General features: G+C 37.3%; 1 protein-coding gene across 2 annotated transcripts in view; it reads left to right on the forward strand.

Moving 5' to 3' along the window:
- Positions 1-23,036, forward strand: part of myripb (myosin VIIA and Rab interacting protein b) — a 238,503-nt gene that overhangs the window by 141,550 nt on the left and 73,917 nt on the right. For both annotated transcript variants that reach the window (XM_026201164.1, XM_026201165.1), the window contains exon 3: positions 13,630-13,851. In XM_026201164.1, the coding sequence (XP_026056949.1) occupies positions 13,630-13,851 (222 nt within the window). The remainder of the gene's footprint in view (positions 1-13,629; positions 13,852-23,036) is intronic.

A 23,036-nucleotide genomic window follows, 5' to 3' on the forward strand; every position in this document is an offset into this window, starting at 1 on the left:
GGCGAACTTAATCGCATAGCTGAGGCAGATGGTCCACAGAAACCAGTGAAATGGGCTGGTTGCGCTAGACAGATATCGGGCAAGCTGGACCAATGGAACCACTGCCATACCTGCAGTTGGGCAGAGAGGTGGAACACAGGGACCCAACTCGGGTGGCTTGTGAGCAGACTGAAGAGGGGTCTGAGTGTGCGATTCAATGTATACCTGGTTCCACAGGTTGGTGGAGGGTGTATGAGTAGGGCCTTTGTTGAACCTAAGGAGGAGGATGAGTGAGGTCCAGGGTTGGGACGTCCGTGACTCTCCATGCCTTCCTGGGACCCATAGATAAAAAAAATCACACTCACATCTGGATTTTCTAGATTCTCCACCTGACCCTCCTCTGGGGAAGGTGCGTTCACCATCCCATTACCACCACCCAGCTCTATGGCGCCAGCTGCCCAAACCAAAGTCTGCCCAGAGACTGTGCAGTTAACTTTGTCACTCATAGCGCAAAGTCAGTAGAGGTACGGTGTCCTATGAGAACTTCTGGGTCGTGACCACCCTCGTGCAGGTCCTTCAGTGCCTTGGCCTGGTGCACCTGCAGTAATGCCATAGCATGTAAGGCGGAGGCAGCTTCAGGCCAGACAAGTATCTACAGACCTGGGAGGGCAGGCATGGTTTGTCCTGCTGAGTGGAGGTGGTATTAGGGCACAACTGCATCGCAACAGACTGCTCCACTGGGGAACACATGTACCCCCTTGCTGCACCACCGTCAAGGGTTGTGAGGGAGGAGGAACACACAGGCCGGTTTCTGGCAGTAAAAGATATTGTCTATGACCTGGTGAGCTTGACATGCACTTCCGGGAAGAAAGGCACCAGGGTGGGGTACTGAAAACCAGTGCAGGCAACCTGAGAAACCAATCATCCAGCATGGAAGGATGCAGTGGAGATTTCCACTCAAGCCCTACCTTCTTGGTGGCCTGGAAAAGCATAGCTGTCATCTGTGGGTCCAATTCAGCCATTGTCACTTTCCCAGAAGGCAGCAGCGCAGCTAAATCTTCGTCACAGAGCTCTCCCTCAGATGCAGTGATCAACATCCCATATAGGAGCCCCACAGGATACCACTGGTTTGCTCTTTGGAGAGGGACCAGCTCATTCCATTGGCTGCTTAACTGGATTGGAGGTACTAGAGGAGTAGTGGGCCCCTGAGGGTTGGTTCCCTGAGGGGGTTTTCCACCACTGTATTCCTCAAACCACCCATGCTACTGCTGGAAATAGCCCTCGTCTGGCAGCTGCCAGAACGAGCACTAGATTGCAGCAGTGGCACGGAGCTCCGCCCCTGGAGGAAACAAAGCTTTGCTCGTTGCTCTTTTAGTGCTAAGGCACACAGGGACTGGGAACTTCCAGCACGACAGGGGGATAGCGAAGTACGCAACGCGCTCAACTCGTAACGACAACCGCTGAAGCACCGTACCGCCAATACCAGAAGCTTCCAAGAGCATGTTGAACTAGTAGTTCCTTGAAGACACTGGATGGAGCAGAACGATGTTGTTGCACGGCTCCGAAGTGAAAAGCTGGTATGCATTGCACCTGCTACCCTTTTATGCTCACGCTGTGATCAACTGCAGCTGGATGCAATAATTGCATGCCTATGTGCATTGGCTTGTTTAGATTACACTAGAAGTAGATTGGTCTCTCGAAGCGAGATCCCAATTTGTCAGTTACCGACTTGACATTGAGAGTTACTGACTGAAAGGGAACCTCTGTATCTCTTCATAAACACATCATATGGTAGAATTTTCAGATGCAATCTTCAGCTTCACCTCAGCATCAGGCACGAGTCAAATAAGCGTGGAAAAGCTACAGCAGAAAAAATTAGCTTCAGTAATTCTGCAATTCGAGATCACAGTATAAGGTACAAGCAGATATGTATTTTGTATTTGTAATTTAATGCACAAATAAATGTAAGCGCAGTGCACTCATTCTAGAAAATATTTGAAAATTAAACCATTTATAGGCATAAAATGAATAATTTTATATTCTGCCATTTAAGTAAGTTGACTTCCGACCTTTTTCACATTTTTATCACTATCTGCATGCCTCATCTATAATTATGCAGTGTTTGAGAGCAAGCATTTGGGAGATTTGAGAAGCTGAAAAATCAATAAAGCTATAGTGAGCGCCTTTATTAAAATACCTTGATGTGAGGAATAATACAAAAAAAATTAATAATTACTTAGTATTACTTGATATACTGTAATTCACAAATATCTAAGTTACAGTTAAGTAGAAATTAATTGTACTCAGTTGTGTTTTAGGCAGTAAAACAGTCCAGTACATTATAGTTTTAGTATTATAGTTTTATATTGAAATAATGAAGATTTATGTGTCACCCCAGACTGGTTGCTGACCCCTCCCTGGCCACCATTATGAAAACATCCTGGCTCCGCCACTGACAGAGTAGATAAATATCAAGTGTGCAACAACAATGGGAAACTCTGTATATTCATGGAGTGTGCGCATGTCAAAAGAGTAAATCCGATCAGAAGCTATTGACATATAAACACGCATATCAGATTTGTCGATCAGAATGAATTCATTATGATGGAAGCAAAAAGTATCCAAGCAAATGTACCTACATTTAAAAAAAAATTAATATACACACAGTCCTCTGTTATTAAGTTTTTGGTGGTGAGGAGTTGTGTGTCCTTGCCGAGATCCCAAAAGGATTCAAATATCACTGCCTGTGTTCTCATGTTTGTTCTGATGTCATTTTTCTAAGATAACAAACCAAAAACATGCAGTTTCTGTCAGCAAAATGTCTTTTGAACTCACTGTCAGGAGTGTTTCAGCTATTTATCCTGATGTTCTGTTCTCGTTCTGATGCGGCTGTTTTGAAATACAAGAAACTCATTTGAGGATCCTTTATACTGGCATATTCTACTTGTATAGCAGTAAATGGCTAAAAATCTAGATTTACGATGATATGTGCACACGTATACATATACATACAGAGTAAACACCCTGCCATGTACTCTATAATTAGATTAATACATTGATAAATTAATTATTTATAACATTCCAAAGGACAGCCTATTGAGATCACCGTGATACCACCCTGTCATACACACACTTCCACACACACAGAGCTGCAAGCTAGGGCTTATCAGTCATAATACTCATAATAATACGAGGTATAGTCATATTCACAATACTGCTCCTGTGTGTTGTGCTCTCATGTTTACACAAAGACTATTTTCTTTAAGGTATTTCAAAGATTAACATACTATTAACATGCTACATATCCATAAAACAATAGCAATACAATTGTACCTGTCCAAAACGCCTTGATACACCATGGTAAATGTAAAAAAAAACAACAACAACAACATAGTATTACTATGGTATATATCCAAAAATATGGACCCATATCCAACAACATGATACTGCAATTGAACTGGTCCAAAATATATATATATACCCTGGTAAGTGTCAATGGTTTTACTGTGGTACCTGTTCAAAGCACTAGAATATGGCATAGTGTACTGTATTGTCCAAAATAGTGCCATATATCATAGTATATTTCCATAGTATAAAGGTGCATCTCAATAAATTAGAATGTTGTGGAAAGTTAATTTATTTCATTAATTAAACTAAAATTTTGAAACTTGTGTATTAAATGCAATGCACACAAACTGAAGTAGTTTAAGTCTTTGGATCTTTTAATTGTGATGATTTTGGCATACATCTAACAAAACCCCACAAATTCTCTATCTCAACAAATTAAAATATGGTGACATGCCAATCAGCTAATCAACTCAAAACACCTGCAAAGGTTTCCGGAGCCTTTAAAATGGTCTCTCAGTTTGGTTTACTAGGCTACACAATCATGGGGAAGACAGACAGTCTGACAGTTTTCCAGAAGAAAATCATTGACACCCTTCACAAGGAGGGTAAGCCACAAACATCCATTGCCAAAAGAAGCTGGCTGTTCACAGAGTGCTGTATCCAAACATGTTAACAGAAAGTTGAGTTGGAGGAAGCCTGGAAGTGTGGAAGAAAAAACTGCACAACCAACTGAGAGAACCACAGCCTTATGAGGATTGTCATGCAAAATTGATTTTAGAATTTGAGCGATCTTCACAAGGAATTGACTGAGGCTGGTGTCAAGGCATACAGACGTGTCAAGGAATTTCGCTACAGTTGTTGTATTCCTCTTGTTAACCCACTCCTGAAATACAACAAAGTCAGATGCATCTTACCAGGGCTGAGAAGAAGAACTTGACTGTTGCCCAGTGGTCCAAAGTCCTCTTTTGAGAGCAAGTTTTGTATTTCATTTGGAAACCAAGAAGGAGAAGCTCATAGCCCAAGTTGCTTGAAGTCCAGTGTTAAGTTTCACACTCTGTTATGATTATGATGTCCACTGCACCCGTTTACCAAGAAATTTTGGAACACGTCATGCTTCCTTCAGCTGACCAGCTTTTTGAAGATGCTGATTTCATTTTCCAGCAGAATTTTCCCACACTGCCAAAAGCACCAAAAGTTTGTTAAATGACCATGGTGTTGGTGTGCTTGACTGGTCAGCAAACTCACCAGACCTGAACCCCATATAGAATTTATGGGGTATTGTCAAGAGAAAATGAGAAACAAGAGACCAAAAAAATGCAGATGAGCTGAAGGCCACTGTCAAAGAAACCTGAGCTTCCATACCACCTCAGCAGTGCCACATACTGATCACGCCACACCGAATTAAGGCAGTTATTAAAGCAAAATGATCCCCTACCAAGTACTGAGTACATGTAAAGTAAATGAACATACTTTTCAGAAGGGCACTCTAAACTAATATCACACTCTGAACTGCTGTGTGTCCAGCCTTTGGAAGTTGGAAGTTTTCTCCCTCTGTTAATGAAAAAAGAAATAGGTGAAGATAGATCAAACTCCTGGGGTCGATATCATGTCTGTGTGCACTGTACATTTGCAGGAATCTGCGAGACAGCCTGTTAGGACAGTGGTTGTAAATTTTGCAGCTCTTAGATTTGATATACAGCCCCTGGTATTTCCCTGCTGTGACCGGAATTTATGTTGTGTAGGTGTGTGTGCAGATGTGAGTGCACATGCTGTGCATAAGTCTGTCTTCCATCCGTAAAGACCTAAGACCGGCCTGATTATATTTGATTAATGAGCAAGAAGGGTTCAGTTTTGTTGTATATTTTCTGACTTTTTAAGTGGTGGCATCCAGGCATACTCCTCATAATTCATTATTTCAGACCTCAGGCTACCCATTAAATTAATATTTTGCACCTCTGAAATAATTAACAGGTTAATTTTTCTTTCTTTGCTTATGTAGACCACACCGCATGGCCAAACAGCAGCTTTATCATTAGTATAAATGAGCTGAACTGGCTGCACATTCTCTGCACGACCCTGGTCCCAAAAGGGCTGTGAAGACCAGAATTATGAGTGCTGTGACTCATTGCTTCAGAAGAGAGGCATGCAGAGCTAAATATATGGACAATGTGTAATCATATAGTCAAGTAAAGTCATCATCGTTATTTATATATTTATATTATACTCTTATAAAATCTGTTAAGTATGTGTCCCGGTTGTATTTCACACTGAATTAATTCTGTATTGTTTATATTATTTACTCAAGGAAATTAATCAATACTTCTCTTTCTTCATGGGATGTATATGTTATTTTAAAGCTGCAGTTGGTAACTTTTGACGCTCTAACGGTTAATAAACAGAACTGCTTGCGTCTTGCGGAAGAACATCGTAGACGGAACTACTTCTCTCTGTTTATGTCTATGAAGAATCACAAAGGTACTGGTTTTCTCCGCCGCAGTACCCCCGAAGCAATCTAAAATAGTCAGAATATAAACACTAATTATATGTGCACCCAGTGATTCAGGACAAGTTAAAGACACGGTATGGAGAATGGATTCATGGTGTACTTGCTTATTATATAAATTTTTCTACATTTTGAACACAATCCAAGTTACGGACCGCAGCTCTGATTGGTTGTTTTCTTACCGGGAGCAGTCCGTAACTGCAAATGACAATAGGACCACTGGGAGGGGCCAGAGGAGCTTGATTTTTTCACAGATTATCTGTCTAATATTCTACTGTCAGGACATAATGACAGGTTTAACAAATATGTAAAAAATATATTTTTACAAAAGTTACCTACTGCAGCTTTAACTGTATACAGTATTGTGCTCTTTTAATTTCTGACTGACTGCATGTCGACCAGCAGGAAGAGAAAAATAGAGAGAGGCTGAGAGAGAATGTGTTTGTGCCATTTCTGAGTATGCAGGGTGAAGTGATCAATCTACTGTATGCAGTATAATAAGCGTAATGTAATGCTAATATGTTCATTATTATGACCAGTTAAGGAGCAAGTTAATTATTAGAGAGGAAGTGATATGTATCTTGTATGGTGCCCTGACCATAATAATTAATGTTTTATATACCTAACATAAACCAGACCACAAAATAAGGACAATCTTTTTCTATCACATATGATGTACTTTAAAATCGTTTATTTGTTCGTTCGTTCATCCATTTATTTATTCATTCATTTATTTGTTTGTTAGTTAGTTCATTCATTTGTACATTTGTTCGTTCATTTATTTATTCACACATTAATTGTTTTGCAAATATATTTGCCAGTCGTGCTCCTTATCAATGCAATGTACTGTATCCACTATTCAAGTCACAATGCACTCATTTTGTAAGGTAAATAACGTACTCAGCTGTTTTATCTAATCAAGCTAAAATGTATTCAGCAGATAAGGTTGTGTGTTTTATCCTAGTGCCCTAGTAAAGGAAGATCAATATCTTGAACCACTCTGTGATCTCGAATGCAGATCTATCAATGAAGTGTCTAGTGGATTCCAATACAGGAGCTTTGCTGAATAACAATAGCAATAAAATGTGTACAACGCCTAATTAGGTTTTTGGTACATAAAACTGATTTTAGATCAGTTAAGTAAAGAAGGATTACATTTAAATTCCCTTGTGTATCATTTAAGATAGCAATAAAAGTCTTGTCCATTATTGACAGATGATTATCGCGGCCTAGAGAAAAAAAAAATGACACACAAAGATTAATATATAGATCTTTATATGCTAATTTACATAGAAAAATATATATATATATATATATTCAGACTTGGCCTGTATAACCCAAATAATTTCTCTATTTAGCCTGCTTGGTGAAGTGGAATATCACTGCTCTACTTATAATTTGACTCTGCAATGCTGATTTTTATTAAATGTTTGTTTGCCTTGGCTCACAAATCTTAGGAAACACTAAATTATATTTACTCATTCATTATTTAGATTCCCTAGTCCATTTATCTAATTTATATCTTCTTTCCCCCAAAGCCATTTTATATCACCTGATTTAGTTATTGGTGAGAAATAACCTCACTAAAACAGAACTGACAGTTTTTCATTATTGATATAGTCCTATGTGTATGTGTGATTGTGGGTATGTGTGTGGAAGACTGAGAGAAAAAAGCAATAAAAAAGAGGGATGTGATTCATTCCACCTAGTGTCTAATGTATTCATATTTTACTATTTAAAATAAATAGTACACATTATAGACTTGTTTGGCCACATGTAGTTTTTGTTTTAGTTAGTTAAACTGTGATTTCAGGACCACGGACAACACAAGCACATTCTCAATGGCAGTTCATAGATCTGTGATAGAACCACTGCTGGACCCACAGCTCAAAATGACCATACACACAAAGTATCCCATAAATCATGCAAAAGGTATGAGGAATTCTGGGAACAATTTTAGGTTCTGAACTTATAATAACTTACATAAACACGGTCCTACAAGCCCATTGCCATGAGCTGAATGATGGCCTATCTGAATGTGAGCAGATAGTGAGCAAGAATGCAGCTGTCATTGACTGGTTATAGCCAAATGCAGCTAAAATATGTCAATGACAGCGCCAAATGTACCAGTGTCAATTGTCAAAACAATTACTTCACATTCTCCACTCTGCATTTTTCTAATTTTACATAGGTCTTACAAACAGCTGGAATCAATGAGCATCAGATGAGCCTACATGAATGAAATTATTCACAGGCATTGAATGCTGATGTTGCTCTCCCATTGGCTTCTAACATGGGAAGCATATCACTGCCAGCCTCAGTAATGATGGCTATCTTTCTGTGCTGACTTCACATATTAATGGAACATCTTCACTGAAGGGAATGAGCAAACCCCAACATGCTCATCACTTGATGGAAGGACATGTCCATTTAAGATTTGTTGGCATTTTTTTTTAAAAGTAGGTCGGAAATGTAAATACAACCTACATATTTTCTAAATACATTTTGCAGGACTATTCATTCATGCATTTAAAATAATAATAATAATAATAATAATAATAATAATAATAATAATAATAATAATAATAATAATAATAATAATAAATAATAATAATAATAATAATTACAATTTCATAACTGGATCTAATGTTAAAACAAAATACTTCTCTGTAGCCTCTGTAGACTTCTCTAATCATTAAGTTTGCTTAAGCTTTTCCCTGCGAGCTTGTGATCGTCTGCCTCCACATTTAATTACTGTAAATAACAATATAGAAGAAATGTGACCCTGAACCACAAAACCAGTCTTAAGTTGCTGGGGTGTATTTGTAGCAATAGCCAAAAAATACATTGTATGGATAAAAATTACAGATTTTTCTTTTATGCCAAAATTCATTAGGATATTAAGTAAAGATCATGTTCTATGAATATATTTAATTTGGACAACTTTAAAGGCGATTTTTTTTTTTCACCCTCAGATTCCAGATTTTCAAAAAGTTGTATCTCAGCCCAATATTTCCCTGTGCTAATACACCATACATCAATGGAAAGCTTTTTTATTCAGCTTTCAGATGATGTATGAATATATGTGCACATTAGATCATGGCAAAGGCAATCTAAGTGACTAAATAGGGTATATAAGTGTAAACATCCAGCTAGACCAAGTTTATGAAGGATCTCAAACCATTAAAGTCTTAATTTATGATTTTGAAGTAATATAATGTGCATTACATGTGTGTATTCAAATGCATCCATGTGTTTCCTAAACCCTCAAAATCTTTTCTCATCCTCATGACTTAAGAATGTCTGCTTTATAAGCTTTCCACAATTAATTAGGATAAACTAGACCCCATTGTGGTAAATACCCTTTCTAACCCCTCCTCTGAAACAAAAAGCTTGAAACTGGTCTGGCATGTTAATCTGGAATATAACAGCTTACTTGAATCTTAACATGAACATATATATATATATATATATATATATATATATATATATATATATATATATATATATATATATATATAATTATACAAATTCTATGATGAACGCAGTAGGCAGTATAAGGACATATGATGCGCCATTCCTGCATCTATGTCCTCCGCTTGCACCTTGCAGTGGCCCTGGTTTCATGCCAGCCAGAGTGGAAGAATTTAATGGAACGATAATTTGTTCCTGCTGATTTTATTAAAGGGGGGGTGAAATGCTCGTTTTCACTCAATATCCTGTTAATCTTGAGTACCTATAGAGTAGTACTGCATCCTTCATAACTCCAAAAAGTCTTTAGTTTTATTATATTCATAAGAGAAAGATAGTCTGTACCGATTTTTCCCGGAAAAACACGAGCGCCTAGAGGCGTGACGTGTGGGCGGAGCTAAAGAATCACGAGCGCCAGTAGGCTTTTGTGTTGAGCGCGTCTGGAAGCTGTGACACAGATCCAGAGGCTGAAATTTAACAAGAGCAGCATCAGCAAAGGCTTCTCTATGTGGTATGTACTGAAACTGTATATATTTGCTTAGCGGTTTTGGAAAATGACTAAGTTCCACTTTTTTTTTTTTTTAAGCTGTACATGTGGAAAGTGCAGTTTGATAACAACATCGCATGTTGTTTACTTGATGTGCTTACGCGCTGATAGCTAAGTAAACAACACAGAGATATTTGAAGCAGTTTTACTCGTGCAGTTTGATGACAACATCGCATGTTGTTTACTTGATGTGCTTACACGCCGATAGCTAAGTTAATAACACAGAGATATTTGAAGCAGTTTTACTCACCGCCTGCGGTTCCAACACACGATCGTGACCCTTTTTCGTTGGGATTGCATTATCCTTAAGAAATAAACGATGTGCAAATCCAGCGTCAACCTGGGCCTTGTTTGTAAAACAAGCATCTTCGAAATGCAGGAGAACAAACACAAACACTTGCACAACTCCGTTGATGCTCTGTAAAAATAAACTCCATCCACTGGTCCCTTAATGCTGTTTCTCTTTTGGTAATCTGTGCAGGGTTGTCTTGCCCTGGCAACCAAAAACACACTCCTTTTATGACATTTTGCGACGCTTTTTGGAAACACTTCAGGAGGGTCGAAGTCGTCATCGGATTGGTTGAATTATACATTATTTCGACGTGTGTGTTGTGTTCTTTAACGTTCCTCCTGGAAACAAAGATACCATGGCACCAAACACCCTCACAAAAGAAGAAAGCCGCCTTGTTTACAACTGTTACGATGAGTACATATCAGGATCAACTAAATGCTGGATTTTAAAAAAGTATGTGAAATATTTAAAGTCCGCGGCATAGTATCTTTAAAATATGTCAGAGAGTTTTACACACCTGTCTGTTATTGTGGTGACATTTCCACACATCGAAACTCAGTCTGAAGGTCTGGCTATGCGAGACTAGGGTCTTTGGGATGGTACTTGGTGTGTTTCCACCGCAGGAACCAAGATCTAAATAATGTTCTGGGTAAAAAATTGCCCCTTAGAAGGTCCCTGCTTGAGAGGTAGTACTTTTTCAAAGGTTCGGAACTTTCAGGGGTGAGACTTGGGCACTAAACATGCTGATTATTTCAGTTCACGCAGTACTGTGATTTCAACCACCATTTATTTAAATCATTTTCAAAATTTTACTGTTATTGGTTGTGAAATGTAGTTTTTAAAGTATTTCAGGCGAGAATGTTTAAAACTCAAATCTGAGATTTATTCATAAAGACAGTGCCTATTTAAAAATGTGTTTCGCCGATTTCGGAGACGCACCACAGCACCACGCAATCAGTGGGAGCTCAGTGCCCATGTTTACCGATGAGAGCAGTCCTGACTCAACTAGTCCTTCTGACATTTGCCACTGGCTCTGATGTTTTTTTAGTGGTTAAACAAAAAATATAATTCATTTTGGGTAAATTTAACAGGTAATCTGTGGTCTTTCTTCAATTTATCTATATGTTAAAATGAAAATAAAAAGAAGCAATTTATATAATATTTAGTTTCATTTCATAAGCTGTATATATCCAAATTTCCCTGAACTACATTTATGCAGCTATTAATATGTTTAAATGAAAGCGAAGAGAGGCAGTGGTATTTAATATCATATTTTGTCTTATTGTAAATATACAGTGAGGAAAATTAAAGTAGCCAAGGCAAAAATGCGCACAGACCTACATTGCCAGACTATTTACCTAATCTTCACAGTACTTTAGGCGCGCAGTGCAAATGCAGAAAGCAAAAGGTCTTGGGGGAAATAGTTCCTGGGGAAAAAAGTTCCTGTCACAATTGTTCCGGGTAATTTACTGTAGGTACGTATACAGTACTGGGGGCAGCTGGGGCCTAACGGTTAGAGAGCTGGACTTATATCCCGAAGGTCACAGGTTTGAGTCTCAGTGCCGGTGTTAGTTGTAGGTGGGGGAGTGAATGAACAGTGCTCTCTTCCACCCTCAATACCGATGGCTGAAGTTCCAGGTACTGAGCTCCCAATTGCTCCCCGGGTGCTGGAAAAAATAGCTGCCCACTTCTGCGGACATGTGTTCATGTTTGTGTTTTCATGGTGTGTGTGGGGGGGGGGGGGAATAATTTGCTACTGATGATTCAAACGCAAGTTTTGAGCAGTGTAGAGTAGCACTCGTTGTTTGTCGTTTCAAATGGAGACATGGTTTTATGTTTACGTGGCGTGATGCAACGCAGTGCGTAAAAAGACAGTTTAAGTCATCATAATCTGTAATTATGTTCCCAATGGATGCAACAATTGGCTCGTTTGTAATGGGTTTTATTTATTTATTTATTTTTTTCTTGTCGCGCCAGTGTTCTGACTGGGACACGCATCACAGTATGGTAAGGGGGATAACATTTCCATCACACGCTTGAGCCATTCGGCCAATCACAATGCACTGCATTGCTGGCAAATCAGGGTACACCCCGCTTTTCAGACTGAAGAGCTTTGTAGAACACTATGTGTTTCTGAAAGGCGGGGCATAGAGGAGAAACAATAATGTACAGTATGTGGAAAATAATGTTTTTGTGTGTGTGTGTGTGTGTGTTTTTACCTTAAACCGCATAAACACATTTCATTACACCAAATATGCAAAATTATGTTCATTTTAGCAACATCATATGACCCTTAAATATTCTTCGTTTTGTATTATACATGCTTAAGTATATACATTTATTAAATAATTTAAAAACATAGTAGACTGTACATTTTATACAATTGTACATTCTAAAACAGGGCCACTGTCTGGTAGAGTTCAGCTACAACCCCAATTTAACACATATGAACCATCAAATCAGGGTCTTACTAGGCATAATAAATATTTCCAGACAGGTGTGCGTTGGCAAGTTGGAGCTAAACTTTGTAGGACAGTAGCCCTCCAGGAATGAGTTTGGGCACACCTCCACTAGTTTATGGGTTCACCAGATCATCACTTTCTAGTGATGAATCCTTAGAATTATTTATTTATTTGTTTATTGCTGTAAATTAATCACAGAATGCTAAGCTGTGCATAATGTAAACCATAGGGAGACCACAGATGGTTTACACTACCTGGACTACATTAATAGAAAGTCATATTCAAATAGAAATAGGCCTTTCATACATCTTTAAATTATTATTTAGTCTAATATAGTATTTATTGTGCTGTTACAATGGGCAGGACTCTTGCATTGAAGCCTCAGAAGGACTGGACTAGGAATGATGCATCCTCACTAGAATACAGCCTTCCATTTGAGAAGCACCCCAAAGCTCGAAACAGTATGACGTAATAAAGCCTTGGTTGCTGAAATCATATGAGTTTGCAAGTTTGATACAAAATGCAAACCAACGATTTAACACAAAAAGACTTATAAATATTTTGAAGCTTCATTAAGGAGTGTTTTAAATGTGACCATCAATAAAGCTCACTAGATTTTAGAGGACAGCAATACAGTGGGTATGTGCTGTGGGCTGTGTTTTGTTTTTCAGTCCCAGTCCAGCTTTGTTGTGACTTTAATCACATATTCGTGTCTGTTTTTGTGTGTGTGTGTTAACAGAGACAGACAAAGAGAAATGAAATAGACTGTATCCAAATGCCCCACACTTCTGCAGAATTATTCTTCCTTTAATTTTTCATTCCTCTCAGAATCTCCAATTATTCTGCATGACTGTGTGCCTTCAACCTCTCCTTCAGATGCACTTGCTCACCTTTCTCCTTCTCTCTCTCTCTCTCCACCCCCTTGTTCACATCCCCCTCCTCTCCCTTTAACCCCTCCCACTCCTTCTCTCATTCGCTCTCCTCCAACCCCTCCCCTCCCCTCCAATCCCCCCACCTCTTTCTGTAGTGAAATGAAGCAGGAGCTGGAGGAGGAGGGTAGTCGCTGTTTGCTTCTGTCCAAGCAGCACAAGTTCAACGAGCACTGCTGCATCCGCTGCTGCTCTCCCTTTACCTTCCTGCTCAACCCCAAGCGCCCATGTCTGGACTGCCACTACAACGTCTGTAAATCCTGCCGCACCTACAATCAGAGCGAAAGGGGCTATATCTGTGACGCCTGCAAAAAGAGCAGGTAAGTGTCCTCTGGCATACACATACATGTGTGTAAATACATATACATGAGGATAGAGGGGCCATGTCTGTACTTCCTGGTAAATGGACATGTTACAAAATGCACAGTGTTATGCAAGTACATCTGGACAAGGAAGACACCACACCTGCTGGTGTACATGGCAACACACACACATCATTCAAGCAGATTGCAAGGGGCACATGGAAATAGGGAAATAAAACAAAAGATGTTTATAGTGTGTTTTTGTTTAAGACACACAGTATTGCTTGATTATTTATAAATGGCTTTTAAAATATAATGCTAAATTGTTTAATTATAAAAGATTTTAGACACAATTTTCTGGTTTTGTGTTTATGAATAGGTGCTTGAGCATTATTGATGGAACTGTTGGAGTACTTGAGAAATAGATTAAAATATGTTGTTAAATCTTCTTCTTCATCAACTTGAACATCTTGAGGAGTTCCCCTGAATTAAAATAACCTGTACTGTGAAATAATCTATGCAAATAAAACTAAATTTTAACTAAATTAAACCTAATGTTTAGATGCGTTGAAATTGGCACTAGTATAGTGAGTGTATGGAAATACGAAGCAAGAGGGTGTTCCGGAATGAATGAGAGCTATTTGTGCATTTTTATGGCAATACTGGTCCATGTCAGAAAATAAAGTGGGATTGATTATTAACAGGTTAACATATTTGTTTTTCAAACTAAGCTAGCATTATACCTTTCAATATTATTATAATTATTATTATTACTAGCAATTTTTTTTTTTTTTGCTTCAGCATTTTAAATATCTGGTGCGTTTTTGTCACTTTCAGTAGCATATTTCCCAACAGCCTGGTTAACATCTTACCCAGATATTTATTCATGCTTGAGCAGTGATAACCCCTTTTCAGCCCTGAAATGCTGCTGAATATGTATTGCTGTATATGTACCCAGCCCACTGGAGATGTGATGGCGTGTTTGACTGTGTGTTAGCTCTTTTTACAAAGCAAGACTGGAAGGATAGGAGAGAGCAGGAAGAATTAGTAGAGGTTGGGCTAGCGAAAGAAATGTTGAGAATTTCTACAGCATATGTTGATTATTTATAGTTTTAGTGGGTCATGTGGTCTAATTGCATGTGGGTTGAAAACAATATATAATTCTGTAATTATTTACTTACCCTCATGTCATTCCAAACCTGCACTGTTATTCTTTCTGTGAGTTTCTCCATTTTATTGGAGCTGTAACAGAACATGTGTGAATAAGGACTACTCTTATTTTGGGTAACTGTCCCTTTAAATTGTACAGCAGTGTGAATCAATGGTGTGCAGCACAATATGAATCAATCAGGAAAATACATCCCATCATCCTTTGCTGTTTTTTGCTCATACTGTTTCTCATTTTCCTATCTGCTGTCTCCCTCTCTCTTCATATATATTTTTTTCTCTCACATACACTCACTCCATGCCCTAGGCGTGGATTCTCCACCAGGATTAATTCTCAGAGAGTTTCCTTTTATGTTCTTACCATGAAATGTTTGCTGTATTAAAAATCTGACACACAGATTTCATATTAACATGTATTTCATGGTAACAGCACATAATGACTTCCTGTGTCTCGTGCTTAGCAATATTTCAAGAGACGTACCACTCACAAAACTGTTAACAACAAGAAATGAAATTATGCGTTATTCGAAATTAATGCGGTTATGTAGTAATATGGCCTTTAGAGAGATCTGAGATTCACCATCTAAATTAAGTTTTCTTTTTTTTTTTTTTTTGCTGTAATGATCATCTATGCATAATAGGAAAGCATTTTAATTGCTTTTGTGAAGAGCATATAATGGCATTTATATTTGATTGGTAATTAAAGGAATGTTCTGGGTTCAAGACAGGTTAATTTCTATCAGCAGTGTCAGTAATATGCGACATTTCCACAGATATCATTGTCCCTTTCTTTTCTTTTTTTTATATGCAAAAAAAAAAAAAGTACATTTATACAATTAGACTGCATGTCTATAGGGCAAAATATTATAGATATAAAATATTATATAGGTGTTTTTTTCTGAAGTGCTTATATTCTTTAAATTCCTTGTGTGTGTGTGTGTTTTCTCATATGGGTAAAAGGACAAATTATTTTCTGTGGTAATATGTTACATATAATGTCAATATTAACCCTGAACATTTTTTAAAGTAGGTGCATCATGTGCAAGTGTGTGTGTGTGTGTGTGTGTGTGTGTGTGTGTGTGTGAAAGAGAGAGAGAGAGATGCTGACTCAGATGTTACAGTCACACATTTCCACTCACACTTACAATTAACACATTCAGTAAGACATCATAACAGTGTATGTTCCCTTTTAAAAATGTGTATTTTCATGTTTTTTGCACTTTATGTTATTGCCATTATAAAGCTGAAGTGAGATTTGTCTCTTTGCACTCTCATTAAGTATCACTGCATCTTGTAAGCTCCAGACAGCAACACAGACGTGAGCGTTTGGATGGCGAAACACACAGATGGTGAAATAATGTTGTGTGCATGTGCAGATGGGGCCTGACAAGCATAATAGGTTGAGGTCTGCTCCAATCTTCCAGTCTGTGGGTGGGTCTATAAGAAAGATACTGTACAAGTAAACTGTGTAAAACCAGAGCCGAAGAAGAAACATCTAAAAAACTTAATGTAATGAAAAGTCTCTCTCAGTATAACCAGCATCCATCTGTAAAAATGAAAACTATTTTGTATTTTAATTCAATGTCATATTTAACCATTGAAAATTCTGTCTAATGTATATAAAAGTTCAAAATATTTGTTCAGCAGCATTTGTTTAAGATAAATGTCTTTACTTTTACTTTTTTGTGAATTTAATCCATCCTTGTGGAATAAAAGTGTTCAATTCTTAAAAAAAGAAAAACTTACTTTTTTTTTGTTTGAAATTTCGAATGGTACTGTCTTTTTATACTTAGGTTTAGGGAATTCATTTTATCGTTTAACACTAAATTATTGGTGTATTGGTCATGCAGTCATGCAGATTATAAAAATTATATGACTAATCAGACTAATAATTTTGCTTGCTGGATGATTAATGGGCTGAAACAGGGCCATATCTATAGATATCTGCAGACATTAATATCACAGATTTTTTTAGTGGGTTTCTGTGGCTTGGGACAATATGAATCTAGAATGCATTAGCATTGTGGTGGCACCACTAACAGACATTATTCAGAATATAATGTAAATTTAATATATAATAATTAGAATAATTCTTATTTAAAATTATACCAGAAAAATTTCACTGAAATACAGATTTACAGATGCTTTTAATGTCCATTCGTACACACACAGGGACACGGGGCATCATGAAGCATCCCATGGATGAGGATGACAGTAATTGAAGAGAGCAGAGCAGCTTTAAATGTTCTGTAATCTGAGTTGACAGAGAGGAAGCCGTCTGGAAAGATGTGTTCAGTCAAAATTGAATTATACGTCTCCTTACTTGACCCTCTCCTGAAGGCTTTTACCTCACATACACTGCTAACATTGGTGCAAGTGTGACTGAGTTTGAGATTGCTTTCAGGAACTACCATATATTTGAGAATATGATACTTCCTGGATGTAGTCACGAACTCAGTCACAAGAATCTTGAAAAACTCTACCAAGAATCCTGAAAAAAATCTATATCCACAAATACTAAATATTTTAGGCAGTACATTTTATTTATTATTATTATTTTATTATTATTATTACAACTAACATTGATACTAATAAGAAATTATTCTTTAGCACAAAATGTCACATAAATTACATTTTAAAATGCATTTAACCCCTTAACTGTCACTCACATTTTTTAACATATACTTGAAAGTGCACGGTCCAAACTATTTTTTTTTATAATTCATGAATGAAAACATTTTGTAACATGATGTATCATAAAAATGGGTTTCAGAGGAAGAATACTGAGATTTTAAGTTTTCAGTTAATAAATGATTTCTGATTATTTCTAAAGTGTGTTAAAGAAAAAGGCAACAAAAGAAGGCTTTTTTGACAAAGGTCAGAACTCCTGTTATGATGTAGATTTTTGAGTGAAGTAAACTTTGCGCGTCCCACGAGTGAGTGAGAGTTACAGGGAAAAGTTAACTTAATATTAAGTACACTGTATTTTTTATCAAATTAATGCAGATGTCAGTATAGAAGACTTCTTTCATAAGCATAAAGAAAAAAATCACTGACCCCAAACCTCTGAATGGTAATACATATATAATTTACTATTACAAAAACTTAGCAATCAATTAGGGCTGAAACAATTCCTCGAATAACTCGAGTAACTCGATTACAAAAAATGATCGAGGCAAATTTCTCTGCCTCAAAGCCTCTTTTAATTTTAAATCTCACGTCAGGTTCTTTCGCAATGATTTTTTCAATGTGACAAAACGTGTTTACGTCATCCACAAAGCGGAAGGAGACACAAGCCCTGCGTCCGATATCGCATACTCAGCAGTGTTTTGATTTGAGGGAGCGTGCAAACATAAAGAGAACATTGTGGTGTGTGTCCATTGCAAGATAGAGCTGGCTTACCACAACTAGGGCCCTATAATTTCCGCGGTGCAGAAAACGCGGAGGGAATCGTGGAATCCACTCATAAAAACGGAATTTACAGTTTAACGCGGAATGGCACAAAAATATCAAGATATCAGACGAATATCTGTAAATATTAAGCCGGAGCACTCTGTTTAAATATGAATCCTGCATGTTCTGCATGTCTCTGTTAATGAATGGAGCAGAAGCGCGTCTTCCTTTACTAACACACTGAAGTGCGCGTGACGCGCCAGTGATTTCAGCATCTACTGTCACTAAAGATGTGAACACATAAACAACATCTCCAGAACTGCTCTGACAGCCACTTCATGAGCATTTGACCGTCTGATTTGAGTAAAACTAACGTCACATCACATACACAGAACTGTAAACGTCAACCCGTCAAAGTCCGGTTAACCCTTTCGAGTCGATTAACGCATATATGCATTTTGAGTCATTTTCTCCTGATAACCCCGAAAAGAACTTAAATTACACTTTCAGTTTTAATCGTACAGATAAGAGTAATACATCAATCAAATCTGTAAAGGGTTTACTTTTTTTTGGATACAGACATAATAACAAAACTTTGTGCACTTATAAAATAAAGATAACAAACAAGGTGTGCTGTCTGCAGCCATTGTCTGCGCTGATCTTCTTTTACAAACACGTCATTAAAATGAACTGTAACTCCGTGAATACTCAACGAAAAGACATGAGAGAGATATCTATAGAAAGCTTGACATGTCTATTTTTAAACTAAACAAGTGCCGCTGAAAACAGATATGAAAAAGTAAGCCATATGAAAACAACGCGATGTCTGTTTTTCATGTCTCCCTTCATTATATCTAATGTGACCATGCCCCAGCGCCGAACGTGCTATTCAGATTCAAACTGAAGCGCGCGGCTTGAATACGCCCATAACAGAAGAAAAAGCAGCCAGACTGTTCAAGTTTTTTTTTTTTTTTTTTTTTACTGTTTGCTTCGCGATGAGAGGAATAAGACATAAATCATCCCAAAAAGATGTAATGTGGTTGAGGATTTAAGAAATGGATTTCCTCAGAAAAAAAGAATGAAGCACTTTATTCAGCAGAGATCATAAACATGAGTAAGTCTCTTTTGATTTATTTATACTTGTACTAGTTTTCACATAACGTGTAAACATTTTACTAGTAAGACTTTTTCCAAACTATAATTCCTGACTAAATGTATAATCAAGTGAAACATTATGAAATTTCAATAACAATATACAATACTATACCATTTAAAAGCTTGATGTAAATAATATAACTGTAACAAATAGATAACTGTAACAAATGTAAAAACAATGCTTTTCTTTCAATTTATTCCTCCTAAAAACCCAGAAAAATATTCTCAGCTCTTTTCAACATTAATAATAATGATAATAATAATAACAATACATGTTTTTTTTTTTTTTTTTTTTTTTTTTTTTGAAAATAAGATTGTTAAAAGGATTTCTGGAGGATTGTGTGACTGGAGTAATGATGGCAAACAATTTGTTTGAAATTCAGCTTTGATTGTTTCTAATAAACTGTTTAACTGCTCCCCAAAGTGGATATTAAATTATGTTGTGGGATAATTAAATATATTCTTAATAAACTACAAACATAAAATTATATACTTTTATTTTATTCTCACATTCTTTCTTGTAACTCCTCACTCACAGTGGCACAGCTGAATGAGAGGCACAGTGATATGCATGATAGTTGATGCCTACTCACGTATGACTTTTACCAACAAGGCCTGCATAATGAGCTGCCTAATGATAATAATCCCTTATCTTCCAGGCCAGCCCGTAACACCCCTTCTGCCCCTTGGTTATCTGATGTTCTACGCGAACACCGTTCTAAGCTTAGAGCTTCTGAAAGGGTGTGGCACAAGTCCAAAAATAATACTGATCTTATTGTGTATCAGTCACTCCTATATTCTATCTCTGCTAATGTCTCCTCTGCTAAAAGGACATACTACCATAACAAAATTAACAATTCATCTAACTCTCACATGCTTTTTAAAACATTTTCCTCACTTCTTTGTCCTCCTCCTCCTCCTCCTGCTTCATCTCTAATAGCTGACGACATTGCAACGTTTTTTATTAATAAAATTAAAAACATTAGTGCACAATTTTCCACACCACAATCAGTCAAGCTCATATCACCAGCAAACTTACACTCATTTACATCCTTCTCTTCACTCTCTGAGGCAGAAGTCTCAAAACTCATCCTTTCTAATCACCCTACAACTTGCCCGCTTGATCCAATTCCATCTCATCTCCTTCAAGCCATTTCTCCTGAAGTTGTACCTGTCCTCACTCACATCATCAACACTTCCCTCCACACTGGTGTTTTTCCCTCATCATTTAGACAGGCATGTATAACTCCACTACTTAAGAAACCCAACCTCAACCCATCTCTTTTAGAGAACTACAGACCAGTTTCCCTTCTTCCTTTTATTGCAAAAACACTTGAACGAGCTGTGTTCAAACAAGTCTCTACATTTCTCACACACAACAATCTCCTTGACAGCAACCAATCTGGTTTCAGAAGTGGACATTCAACTGAGACGGCCTTGCTCTCAGTTGTTGAAGCTCTAATACTGGCAAGAGCAGAATCCAAATCTTCAGTACTTATCCTGCTTGATCTGTCCGCTGCTTTTGACACGGTTAACCACCAGATCCGCCTATCAACGCTACTGGCGAAAGGCATCTCAGGAACAACACTTCAATGGTTTGAGTCTTATCTATCAGATAGGTCCTTCAAAGTATCTTGGAGAGGTGAGGTGTCCAAGTGTCAGCATCTAACTACTGGGGTGCCTCAGGGCTCAGTTCTTGGACCACTTCTCTTCTCTGTCTACATGGCATCATTAGGTTCTGTCATTCAGAAACATGGCTTTTCATACCACTGCTATGCTGATGACACTCAACTCTACCTCTCATTCCATCCTGATGATCCGACGGTAGCTATTCGCATCTCAGCTTGTCTAACTGACATTTCTTCCTGGATGATGGACCATCACCTTCAACTCAACCTTGCCAAGACAGAACTGCTTGTGATTCCAGCAAACCCATCGTTCCATCACAATTTCACCATCAAGTTAGGCACATCAACCATAACTCCTTCAAAAACAGCTAGAAGCCTTGGAGTTATGATTGATGATCAGCTGACTTTCTCAGACCACATTGCTAAAACTGTCCGATCCTGCAGATTTGCTTTATTCAACATCAAGAAGATCAAGCCCTTTCTTTCGGAACATGCTGCACAACTCCTTGTTCAAGCTCTTGTTCTGTCCAGGCTGGACTATTGCAATGCCCTCTTGGCAGGTCTTCCAGCCAATTCTATCAAACCTTTACAATTAATTCAGAATGTGGCAGCAAGATTAATTTTTAATTTTAATTTTTTGAATTCTTTTCATTTATTATGCAATTGTATATGTATGTGTGTGTGTGTGTGTGTGTAAAGACCTCTAACTAGCTTGCTCTATTATTTTATTTTTTTATTCTGTTTTCTTTTTATTTATTATATTAGTTAAAATCCCATGCTACGTGTACTGTGTTAACCTAACTGAGACTTGTTATAGCACTTACATATCATTGCTCTTTTTGTTGTTTTTGATTGCTTCCACTGTCTTCATCTGTAAGTCGCTTTGGATAAAAGCGTCTGCTAAATAAATAAATGTAAATGTAATGTAAATAATGAGCCTCTCATTCAGCTGTGCCACTGTGAGTGAGGAGTTACAAGAAAGAATGTAAGAATAAAATAAAGTATATAATTTTATGTTTGTAGTTTATTAAGAATATATTTAATTATCCCACAACATAATTTAATATCCACTTTGGGGAGCAGTTAAACAGTTTATTAGAAACAATCAAAGCTGACTTTCAAACAAATTGTTTGCCATCATTACTCCAGTCACACAATCCTCCAGAAATCCTTTTAACAATCTTATTTTCAAAAAAAAAAAAAAAAAAAAAAAAATATTGTTATTATTATTATCATTATTATTAATGTTGAAAAGAGCTGAGAATATTTTTCTGGGTTTTTAGGGGGAATAAATTGAAAGAAAAGCATTGTTTTTACATTTGTTACAGTTATCTATTTGTGACAGTTATATTATTTACATCAAGCTTTTAAATGGTATAGTATTGTATATTGTTATTGAAATTTCATAATGTTTCACTTGATTATACATTTAGTCAGGAATTATAGTTTTTTTGGCTTGTCCTGAATCAATAAGGTGCACCTATAATAAGTGTTTATATTCTGACTATTTTAGATTGATTCGGGGATACCGCGGCGGAGTAACCCAGTACCTTTGTGATTCTTCATAGACATAAACAGAGAGAAGTAGTTCCGGCTACGATGTTCTTCCGTAAGACGCAAGCAGCTCTGTTTATTAACCGCTAGAGCATCAAAAGTTCCCTACCGCAGCTTTAAAGATAGGTTGTATCGAGTGACCCAAGACTCTCAGACAAAAGAAGATACAACCCAGTTATTAGTTCCTAGGAACCACCGGGAAATGCTTTTTCAGGCGGCTCATTCTAATCCAATGGCTGGTCATTTAGGACAAGGAAAGACACTAAATCGCCTAAATCGTTTTGCATTAGTCATTGTGGATTATGC

This window comes from Carassius auratus, chromosome 24, assembly GCF_003368295.1.
Source record: "Carassius auratus strain Wakin chromosome 24, ASM336829v1, whole genome shotgun sequence".
NCBI classification, from domain to species: Eukaryota; Metazoa; Chordata; class Actinopteri; order Cypriniformes; family Cyprinidae; genus Carassius; species Carassius auratus.